The 12,165-nt window shown below is 37.0% G+C and overlaps 1 protein-coding gene and 1 non-coding gene across 4 annotated transcripts in view; both read left to right on the top strand.

Annotated features, from left to right (window-relative positions):
- UVRAG (UV radiation resistance associated) overlaps nt 1-12,165 on the top strand; it is a 309,203-nt gene that overhangs the window by 73,568 nt on the left and 223,470 nt on the right. For all 3 annotated transcript variants that reach the window (XM_065944543.1, XM_065944542.1, XM_065944544.1), the window contains one exon: nt 4,538-4,623. In XM_065944543.1, the coding sequence (XP_065800615.1) occupies nt 4,538-4,623 (86 nt within the window). The remainder of the gene's footprint in view (nt 1-4,537; nt 4,624-12,165) is intronic.
- On the top strand, nt 1,640-1,746 carry LOC136176194 (U6 spliceosomal RNA). Its single transcript, XR_010664560.1, has one exon. It is a non-coding gene; the product is annotated as a U6 spliceosomal RNA (small nuclear RNA).

Below are 12,165 nucleotides of genomic sequence, written 5' to 3'. Positions count from 1 at the left end.
TGGAGGAATTATTGAGAAGGCTTTGAAGTGGCCACATGGGGAGGTCAAGGCAGAGTGCAGACAGAGAAATGGAGGATCTGGGACATATGTCTTTTTTAGAGTCTGTCTGTAGAGTGCTTTGGGGTTCCTGGGCTTGGGTGGGTTGTTTAGTTCAAACCAAAAGAGCAGGGATTTGGTAAGCTCTATGGGGATTTTTATCTAAGGGGCATGTAGAGCATACAGGTCCTGGGAAGCAGGGGAGACTGTTGATCACAAGTATTAACAGAATCTACGTTTGCTTGTAACTCTGCAGCCTGTGATCGAGGGCATGCACTTCCCTAAAGAGGGGTCTAGTGTTGGTGTAAGTTTCCTAAAGCCTACTTGGCCAAACAAAATGGATGTCAAGCAGTGACACCATGGAGTAGCCTAGCTAAACTCTTTGACAACTTGTGGATCTGTCCAGATTTTCTGTTTTTTCCTGAATCACTTTTGGGAGTTTCTGTTTTTCTAGGAATTTTCATTTTATCTAGGTTCCCTGAGTTGTTGGCATACAATTGTTCATCAGTTCAGTTCGGTAGCTCAGCTATGTCCAACTCTTTGCAACCCCATGGACTGCAGTACGCCAGGTTTCCCTGTCATTACCAACTCCTGGGGCTTGCTCAGACTCATGTCCATCAAGTCGGTGATGCATTGGTGATGCCATCCAACCATCTCATCCTCTGTCGTCCCTTTCTCCTCCTGCCTTCAATCTTTCCCAGCATCAGGGTCTTTTCCAGTGAGTCAGTTCTTCACATCAGGTGGCCAAACTGTTGGAGTTTCAGCTTCAGCATCAGTCCTTCCAATGAAGATTCAGGACTGATTTCCTTTAGGATGAACTGGTTGGGTCTCCTTGCAGCCCAAGAGATTCTTAAGAATCTTCACCAACACCACACTTCAAAAGCATCGATTCTTAGCGCTCAGCTTTCTTTACAGTTCAACTCTCACATCCATACATGACTACTGGAAAAACCATACTTTGACTAGATGGACCATTGTTGGCAAAGTAATGTCTGTCTACGTTGATCATAACTTTTCTTTAAAGGAACAAGCATCTTTTAATTTCATGGCTGCAGTCACCATCTGCAGTGATTTTGGAGCCCAAGAAGCCTCTCACTGTTTCTATTGTTTCCCCATCTGTTTGCCATAAAGTGATGGGATGCCATGATCTTAGTTTTTTGAATGCTGAGTTTTAAGCCAGTCCTTTCACTTTCCTTTTTCATTTTCATCAAGAGGCTCTTATAGTATTCTTCTATAATTAATATTTCCTGTCTTTATAAGATTAATGGTAGAGTTCTCACTTTCATTCTTGATTTTAGTGATTGGAGTGTTCTCTTTTCTTGGTTGGTCTGACTTAATGTTTGTCAGTTTTATTGGCTCTTTTCACAGAACTAAGTTTTATTGATTTTTCTCTGTTTTTTTTTTTTTTTTTCCTCTGTTGTTTTTTATTCTATATTTCATGGAAAGGGTTAGTTGCTCAGTCGTGTCCGACTCTGTGACCCCATGGACTGTAGCCCTCCAGGCTCCTCTGTCCGTGGAATTATCCAGGCAAGAATACTGGAGTGGGCTGCCATTCTCTTCTTCAGGGGATCTTCCCGACCCAGGGGTTGAATCTGGATCTCCCGTGCTTGCTTCGGCAGCACATATACTAAGATTGGAACAATATAGAGAAGATTAGCATGGCCCCTGTGCAAGGATGACATGCAAATTCGTGAAGCATTCCATATTTTTGAAGACCCAGAGGAATGGGATGAGGAGGGAGGTGGGAGGGGGGGATCAGGATGGGGAACACATGTAAATCCATGGCTGATTCATGTCAATGTATGGCAAAAACCACTACAATATTGTGAAGTGATTAGTCCCCAACTAATAAAAATAAATGAAAAAAAAAAAATCTGGATCTCCCATGTTGCAGACAGACTCTACCATATGAGCTGCCAGGATCTCTGCCCTAATCTTTATTATTTGCTTCCTTCTTACTTTGGGTTTAGGTTTTCTTTTTATTGTTCCTTAAGGTGGAAGATTACGTTACTGATTCGAACTCTCTCTCCTTTTTCTTCTTTTTAATGTAAAATTTACAGCTGCACTTATCACTCTGAGCACTTTTTCACTGTATCCTGTGTGTTTTATATGTTGTACTTTTATGCAACGTAGCATTTAATTATTAACCTTATGATTTGTTCTTTGACCCACTGGTCATTTAAGAGTATGTTCTTTAAGAGTTTGCAGTTTGTGAATTTTCCAAGTTTCCTTTTGTTACTGATTTTTAGTTTCATTACATTGTGATCAGAAGAGATATTTTGTATGATTTCAGTGTTTAGAAATCTATTGAGATTTTCTTTGTGACAACATAAGGTCTATCCTAAAGAATATTCCATGTGCATTTGAGAGTATTTGTATGGTTGTTGTTGAGTGGACCATGCTATATACATTTGTTAGGTCTATTTGGTTTATAGTATTGTTGATATTTTTTGTTTCGTTCTTTCTCTTTCTTATGGTTGTGCTATCCATTGTTAAAAGTGGGATGTTGACTTCTGCTGTTTCTTATTTTAGTTTTGTAGTTTTGACTTTGTATGTTTTGTTATATGTTAAGTACATATATGTTTATAATCATTTATATCTTCTTGATCCTTTTAAAACTGCATAATGTCTGTTTTGGTCATTTGTTTTGTTTTAATGTCTATTTGTCTGATATTAGTTTACACATTCCAATTCTCTTTTGGTTACTACTTACATAGACTATCTTTCCATCCTTCCATTTTCAACCTCTTTATTTGCTTTTGATTCTAAAGTACATCTCTTGTAGATAGCATATTGTGGATCATTAAAAAGAAAATCCATTTGGCCAATCTCTGCCTTTTAATTGTAGTGTAATTTAATTCATTAATACTTTAATTACAGATGGAAGGACTTCTGCCATTCTTTGATTTGTTTTCTTATTTCTTTTTGTTCCTCATTTCTTCCATTACTACCTTCTTTTGTATTAGTTATTTTCTCATGTAACATTTGAGTCCTTTCTCTTTTCTTTCACTATGCATCTTTCAGTTATTTTCTTAGTGTCTGCCCCAAGGATTATAGTTGACATCTTAATTTGTAAGTTTAGCTAAAGTTAATATTAGTTTTAGTATTATATAAAACTTTTCTTCTCTATGGCTCTGTTCCCCCATTTTTATCATCAAGTTACATCTTTATTATTGTGTACCCGTAAGGGTAGATTTATAATGATTGTTTCATTTATTTGCTAATTGATTGATATTAAATACTAAACCACTCTTGCATTCTTAAAATAAATTCAGTCAAAATGAAGTGTTGTTTTATCCTTATAATGTATTTCTAGTTCAACTTTCTAATGTTTTGCTAAGATTTTTGTGTCTATAATCATGAGGATATTGGCTTGTAATTATCTATGTGTGTGTGTGTGTGTGTGAGAGAGAGAGAGAGATAAGGTTTAGTGTCAGAAATGTGGTTGGAAATTGTTCCTTTCCACTCTGTTTTATGAAGGGGTTTGTACTAAATTGATGATATTTCTTAAACATTTGATATAATTCAGTGAAGCAACCTGGACCAAGACTATTTTTGTGGAAAGATTTTTCAACTACTTATTCACTTAAAAATAGTTATAGAGTTATTACTCAGCTATTATCCATTTTGGCATGTTGTAGCTGAATTTGTCTAATTAAGTTGTCAAATTTGTTAGCATGAAGTTCTTCATGATATTCTCCTAATAACCTTTTTAATATCTGCAGCAATGTAATTTTTTGAAAATGCTTATATTAGCATTATAGCAGGCATACAGTGCTTATTACATACCTTTGATTTTACAAATATTAGCTCTTTTAATTCCCATGACAATTTGTGAGGTAGATAGTATTATCATCTCCATGTTATAGATGAGAAACCAGAGTTAAACTGAAAGAAGTTAGGTGCCTTGCTCAAGGTTACAGAACTGGTGTGTTAAGGGCTTAAATTGTAATCCAGGTGGTCTGGGTCCAGAGCCCTTTTTCTTAACTACTATTTACTTTGCCTTTCTGAAATGCCAGATAGCTGTTCTGTTCTTCTTAAGAAATTGTGCTATGTTCACTGTAGAAACCATCCTTGCTCCTAACACTTTAACATCACTGAGTGGAATTATTTGTTTCAGGTATTCCTAATTAAAACTTGGAATGCCTTTTCTCCCATAAAAACATTACATATGTTGGCTAGGCATACTTGAAATATTATTGTTAATACTCTTCTTCAGCCACATAATATGTTAAAAAGACTTCTGGGGTTTCGCTGGGAAGTTTACCAAAATTTATAATGTGAAACATTGTTTCTGTGGGAAAATATTAGAAGAAATTTATTTTAAATTCACTTGCCTAAAATGTTAAACTTCAATTTTGTGAAAGTGTTTCTTAATTTCTTAATGATTTGAACCTACTGAGTTATTATTAAATCATAATTTAAAAAAGACAAACATCATGATTAATATGGACACATATTTTGTTGTACTTTGATTAATTTGTTGATCAATGTCTTTTAGGGTTATTCAAATGTTCAGAAGAATATTCTTCTTCAGGTGGATCAGAACTGTGTTCGCAATTCTTATGATGTCTTCTCTTTGCTGCGGTAAGAAACTTCTTAGAGTCCTCTTGCATTTTCTAAAGAATCTTCCTCATTCTGAGTTTGTGACATTTCACAGTGTGAGGAAACGTATGGGAGCTTTAGAAGCTGTTACTCAGACTTAGCATTTTTTAGTGAGAGGTTCATAAATTTTGTAGCTACAGTTATTTAAGTTTATCTCTTTTACAAAGCCTTTCAAATGCCATTTATTTCCTGCGGACAGTGGGAGAGAATGATTGGAAGCTAGTGATCTTCAGTAGGGACATGAGCTGTTTCCGGTCTTCTGCACTATAAAGAACAGCAACCAGAGGTATAAAATTTAGACTTATCAAAATTTTAACAATGATGCCATTACTTAGAAAAGCTCTGCAATAGGCCTAGACGTAGCTTAGAGTTTTGACCTGCTGTAAAAGAATCATGTTTGGCAAGTCAAAGAGCTTTGCGTGAAGCTCATATGCTCAGAGGCTTAACTGCCTCAGCTCTGTATTTTCATAATGTCTGGGCTTAATTTTGTAAGATTTTTAAATTTGGTTTTAATTTTCAGTGTGGTAGATCATCAAGGACATTTTCCCAGGAGGCAGGCTACCAAAATAAATGCAGTTTAAAATAAAGTTAACAGTGACACTCAACCTATGTTCACCCTACTCAGACAGATGGTTCATTGAAACTCGATTTTGGCAGTCTTTTCCTAATGTTTACATAGCACATCATAAATTTCAGACCATTAGACATCCTCTATATATCTGTTGGAGGAAGAGTCCAGAAAGATGATTGAACCCTTGTCCAGTTGGATGGTTGTTTATTTTGTAAACGTTGTTAAATGAGCCTTTCCTTTGCAAATCTTGAATCTTGTTCTACAGAATGATAGAGAGGTGGTCACATGGACTATGTAAATTGCTCTTAAGAGACAATGATTTTAACTAAAGTAACCACACACATTTGATGTCTTTTGATTTTTACCTGAGAGATACTTTGACTTCTTAGGATATGTACAAGAATGGACGGAATTTAGTAATTGAATGGTAGAGATAGAAAACAAATTGTGTCAAAATATATAGCTCTTATTTTGAGCCTATTCAGTTTGGATTACATTGAGTTTTAAGTATTGAAAAGAGGGATGCACAGAAATAGTTTGAATTGTGAGTAAGCCACTAATATTTCTTGGCCTATTTTCCTCAGTAAAATGAGAGTTATAGATACTATTATGTTTAAAGATATTTTTTGAAGTGTGAGATTTTATTATGTTATTAGAGAAATCAGTAAAGTTAAAAGCAAAAGGAATACAGAGTCAGTGAGAAGAGAATTTGGGAAAGGTGGTGTCATAGAATCTAAGAAAACAGAGATTTAAGGGGTATTGAAGGCCCTGGTGGCTTAGTGGGTAAAGCATCTGCCTGCAGTGCGGGAGACCAGGGTTCGATCCCTGGGTTGGGAAGATCCCCTGGAAAAGGAAATGGCAACCCACTGCAGTACTCTAGCCTGGAAAATCCCATGGACGGAGGAGCCTGGTAGGCTACAGTCCACAGGGTCGCAAAGAGTCGGACATGACTGAGCAACTTCACTTTACTTTCCTGAAGGCTCTGTATAGTAATGATTCAGGAGAATAAGAGCTGAAGAAAGACTGGAATCTTGGGAATCAGCTTGGTATAGTGGAGAATGTGTTGACTGACTTGACTGTGATTTTAATTATCCTTGATTTATCCTAATTCATATAACCTCTTTGATGTTTTAAAACATAGAAGCAGTGGTGTTACAGTTTGTTTAAGTTACAAGCGTTTTCACATCTGTTACCTTTTTATCCCAGAAGTTTTCTGTGTTTCCACATCAGGGATCAGCTTTTGTCTTCCATGTAGAAGCTGAGGCCAAGGGGCAGTCAGTTACTTATCAGTACTTAGCTGAGGGGACACACACCAAGAAAGAGCCAGACTGGAGATTGGTATGAAGGTTATCAGGCAAACCCTTTTCACGCTCTGACTTATCCTAGACTGGTGGTTATTGGGTGCATGTAGCATAATGATAGAGAAAATTTTTGAAAGTCATAGAGCCCTCCATAAATGCAAAATCATAAAATTAGTTTGGTAGTTGCTCAGTTAATTAGCACTGATCTTGCAATGAAATGTCTCTGGGGAGTTTCACTTCTGGAGTGCCTTCTAGATTCCTTAGGTGTGTCAGCAGTTTGAATAACCTTGTTAATAATTACCTGCTCATTACCTTTATGTAAATCTTTTGTAGCTGGTAACACAGATACACTTTTTTCTGAACCAAATCTAATGTTTGTTTATCAAGTAAATTGGCTGAACCCGGAAAATTACTCTGGAGCTAGAAACTTTAAATTGTACTTGTCAATGTTAATGAGTAAAATGGAACTTTCTTTGCAAATTCACACAGTTCAGAGTAATTGTCATGTATCTGCTCAATTAAAAGTTCTTTTCCCACTGTTCTTATTATGAGATACATATTAAGTGATTGCCGAGAAAGTTAATGTGGTGCTAATTAATTTTGTTCATTGCTTCCCCTCCTTAACTCAGGCAACATTGTTCCTGAATGGAGTAATTTTTAAAAATATACCTTTTTCTTTCCTGATGATTTTTTTTTTAATTGTTACTTCTTGATCTGTGATTTTATGTGAAAATACAGAGTCTGAATTTTTTAATATGACTTACTCCACAAAATTCTCAGTACTGTTTGGAGTCAGGGTTAGAACCCACGTCTGCTGTTAGTAACTCTCACTGTGTTTTTGTGTTGGTAGCTGCTATGAATTGATAATGTCCCACCTTTTATTTGTAAATGTCATACAAAAAAGTAGGAAATCTTGACTAAGTAAAGGCTGCTTTTAGAACATCTATGACCCTAGTTAGCATTATAGCCCCTTCTGATGGATGTGTTGTACCACATTTTGTAGGAAAACAATGACCTGAGGTTTTACTCTTCTGCCAACAGTTAGGAATTTAGACTAATTCTAGTGTTACCAAAGAAAGAGCAGCTCTTTCCAAATTTACATTCAGTATGTGTGATGGTAACTGATTTCTGCTTCCTAGCCCTTGGAAATCCCTGGATTAAGCATTAGTTTTCATGTAAGCAGACATTTAATTAGGAGACCCTTCACTCATTGTCACATTTCATACTTTAGGATGTTCACCACAAGGTGTCAATGTTGCTCTTTACCTGGCATTTGAAATTTCCTTTATTTTACAGTTTTGAAGTGGGAAAAGTAGACTTATGAATTATAAGTGAGCCTTTAATTTAGAAGTTAACTTTCCTTCTCTTTTTTATTATTCCTTCTTGGTTAATGAGTTTATAAACAGTTTTCTCTTTCGGGAACTGTTGATTTTAAAAGTTTTTTGTTTATTGTTTACTGTGTTGGTGATAGGGAGTTGTTGAAAGATTGCACGGAGAGGAGTGACATGCTCAGGAGTGAATTTGATTCTAACCATGATGATAGTATGGAAGAGACCTGAGGGACAGGTCTAGAAGCAAGCAGATGGCTGTAATCCTACCTGTCCTCTGCAACTGAAAGATTATTTTTGGTGTTTAAAAACGTTTTTGTTTTGTTTTCCCTTTCATACTTCCTCAGAAGGTAACTATTGTATTAAATTAAGCGAGACTAATTGTTTCCTCTGAGTATAGTTTTCTTTCTTTTTTTCCTTCTCTTTTGACATGGCTTCCTTTTACCTGTTTAATAAATGAAGGTATGGTGGAGAAACCATGGGCTTTGGTCCTTCATCTAGGTTCCAGTCCTAAATCGCCAAGTTACTTTGGGCAAGTTTCTTAACTTTGGTATGCCTCAAATTGTTCTTGTAAAATGGGGGTGATATTGCTCTCATAGACATGAGAATTAAAGAAGGTAAAATAGATCATAGGACAGTTACTGGCACATAGTAGACATTCACTAAATAATAGTCTTCATTTCCCCCTTGACTTCTTCCACCTTGAAATTAGCATTCTTCTCTGTTCCAGTGTTCCCTTTATATATTACTGCTAGGTTTTCCAATTTTTGGCATAATTTCCCTTTCTGTTCTTGCCATTCTAATGCCTACCACCTCTGTTTTTAGAATTACTTTTGTTAATCGTCTAACAGTCATGATAAAAATTATTTAACATGTGCATGTCTTGTCTCCTGATGGCACTGAAAACTACTTGAAGGAAGGGGTTGTTTCCTAGGGCTGTGTTGTCTCCTCTCCATCTTACTGACATTATGTTGGAGTTCCTGTGGATTCTGTTGTGATCCCGGAGCTTTGGTCCTGTGGATCCTGCATTACTCTTTCTCCCTAAGGACTCTTTTTCATTACCACAACTTCAGCCACCACAGCCACATGTTAATAGCTCTCAAAACTATGTCTCTAGTTCCGTTTTCTTTTGGATTTCTGCTCTGTAGTTTCCAGGGAGGAGTAGACTTTCATGTTCTGTAGGAACCTCAACCATAGCAAGTCTGGCTTAATCTCCATACACTGGCCTGGTCTTTCTCTTCCTTTTGTTTTCCCTGGTTTCTCTAGTAGTAGCATCAGCATCTCAGGCTCACTAGTGAGCATACCCTTCTTTGTTCTCACCTCTGTTTTCCTGGACTATTTCCTGACCTCTGAACTTCCTACTTTCAGTTTTTCTTTCATGCAATTAATAGATATTATTTTAAAAAATCATTTGTTTATTTATGGCTGTGCTGGGTCTTTGTTGTTGTTCAGGCTTTCTCTAGTTTCGGTGATCGGGAGCTACTCTTCGTTGTGGCATGCCGGCTTCTCATTGTGGTGGCTTGTCTTGTGGAGCACAGGCTCCAGGTACACAGGCCCAGTAACTATCACAAAGGCTTAGTTGCTCCACGGCACGCAGGATCTTCCTGGATCAAGGATCAAACCTATGTCCCCTGTTTTGGCAGGTGGATTCTTAACCACCGGACCACCAGGAAAGTCCTAATAGATATTATTTATTGAACATTGCCTTTGTGTTAGGAACTATGTTAAGTGATTTATATGAATTGATTCTTCTAATTTTTACAACAACCCCATGTGGTTAGAAATGTTTATTCCTGTTTACAGATGAGGAAGTTGAAGCACAAAGCAGTTGAGTGGCTTATCCAAGGTTATACAATTGGTTCATGTTAGTCTGTATTTAAACCTAGTTTAGCTCCTAAGCTTGTGTTCATAACCAGCATGTTTTACTACCTTATTTTTTCACACTGTTTTAGTACAATTCATCTGCCACATTGCTGCCAGAATGATCAAAGATATATCAGTTTTGTCACTCATTTGGTTTAGAAATCTTTGAGCTCTCACATAAAGGATAAAGTCCTTCCTTCTTAATTTGGTATTCAAAGGATGTGGTTCTAAATAGTCCAAAGGGACTGATATTCTTCTTTCAAGTCCTCCTGCCACTAGTAGCCAGTAGCAACTAGTAGCTAGCCTTTACTGAGCACGTACTGTTGTAGTTAGTTCTTCATTATCTGAATTGCTCTCTGCTTATCACCCAGAAACTGAGAGCTCCTTTAGACAAGAATCCTCTCTTTGTTGATCCTTGTATTAGTCCTATGACGGCTACATATCAAGTCTATTTAGCAGATAAGAAATGCTGTTTTAATTGATTAATTCAAACTGTTCTTCAGGTTACAGGGAACTGGGTTCTGTTGTTCCTGTTTTTGGTTTGCACCTGGTACAATGAGAGTTGTAAAAAATTTCTCGACCGTTATCAAAAAAGTGTTGAAAATACAATCAGGTCCGTAAAGATTCAGCTGCCTCTTTTCTTTCTGCCACTGCCTTCAACATAACAGTTTCAGGAGTTTGTGACTTATGGTCTTATTCCTTATGCAGATTCTTTGGGGAAGATCTTTATCTGGTAAATTGTTGCCATATCCCCACCCGCCACTTTGATAGAAAATACTTTCTCTTACCGAATTTCAGCTATAGAAGGGAAATGCTCATATCAAATAAATTATTCTTGCCGTAATGTTTAGAAAACGGGGAGGATGGCGTGTGTAAGGGTGTAACTGTTCATAATCTTTAAGTTTTGAATGCGATGACTAACTTTTAGGTTGCAGGGAGAGTTTTCTCCTCTCTCCCTTCCTAATGATGTTTCTCCCTAAGAGGTAAGCGCAAATGTAGAGAATATAATTAAGAACCTGATTGTAAGCAAAAGATGTCACAAAATTTATGTCCTAAGACTCGTATAGTTTTCTGTTCTTGGTAGACACTAGGCCCAGGGTCTGTGTGCTCGTTTTTGATAAACGAGGGGAATTAGGAGGATTACTGTTAAGGTAGTACACTGGCATCAAGGAGAAGCAAAATCTGACAGTTTGCTATTTGTGCTTCACTCTTGTTTCTGGAGTAAAACTGATGGGTAAATCGTATTAGCTACTGTCCTGTCTTTGTACTCACTATGTTTGGATTTGTAAATAGCGCTCTGTCACTACTTCATATAAATGGAGGGCAGGGAGAAATAGAAATAGCCCAGCTGTGAAGAGAGACAGACTAAGTGAAAAAAGGCATAGCTAGCTTCTCTCCTCTCTGTGAAAGCAGCTTTACCCAAGTACAGCTCCATACTATAGTTCCTGACTGAAGTTCATCATGAGAATTACTAAGTGGCCCATATGAGTTTTCACTAATGCTCTCTCCATTTAACATATGAGGACACTGAGGCTTAGATCAGTGTGTGTCTGGCACAAGATAAGTAAGTGTTAAAGCAGGTTTGAATGAAGAGCGCATGTGCGTTCTTCCATTGTACTATGTTGATACCGAATCATTAGTGGAATATAAAGTAGTCCTTGTTAAAGTCTACCTAAGAGAGCAGTGATGTGTGACAAGATTTAGGAAGGTTTTTAATCAAAATTTAAAATTAAAAAATTAGATATTCAAAAATGTTTAGGTATTTAATGTAAGTTTCAGTTAAACAAAATTGGTATTTATGTGTAATAGCACATTTTATTTTTATTCATCTTTCTATATGTACACCCACAGAAAGACACATGCATACTTACAAAAATATTGATAGAATTTTAAACAAAATCTGGGGTAATTCCAGGTGCAGTGTTTTTTTTCCCCTTTCTTTTTAGTTTTTGGCTTGTCTTCTTCCTTAAACCCTTTCCCTCACTACCAGAACCACCAGTTGTGGACTGAATGTTTGTGGTCCCACACCCCCATCCCAAACTGGTACACTGAAACCTAATCCCCAGTGTGATGGTACTTTGAAGTGGGGGGCCTTTGGGTGATGATTAGGTCATGAAGGCAGAGCCCCCATAGATGGGATTAGTACCCTTATAAAAGAGGCCCTAGGGAGACCCCGCCCCCTTTTCCATGTGATGTAGTGAAAAGGTAACTGTGAACCAGGAAGCAGGCTCTCAGCAAATACCAACCATACTGGTGCCTTGATCATAGACTTCTGAGGCCCAGAACTGTGACAAATAAATTTCTATTTATAAGTTACCCTGTGTATGGTATTTTGTTACAACAGCCTGAATTGAATAAAATACCATCCAAACACAGAACACATGCTGACATGACCCCAGTCACCTGTGTACCCATCTTAACAGTCAGTCGTGTATCTATTTCATATTTTTTCCTATGATCT

The sequence above is a fragment of the Muntiacus reevesi genome, chromosome 9 (assembly GCF_963930625.1).
Source record: "Muntiacus reevesi chromosome 9, mMunRee1.1, whole genome shotgun sequence".
NCBI lineage: Eukaryota > Metazoa > Chordata > Mammalia > Artiodactyla > Cervidae > Muntiacus > Muntiacus reevesi.
This window is presented reverse-complemented; position numbering and strand designations above follow the sequence as displayed.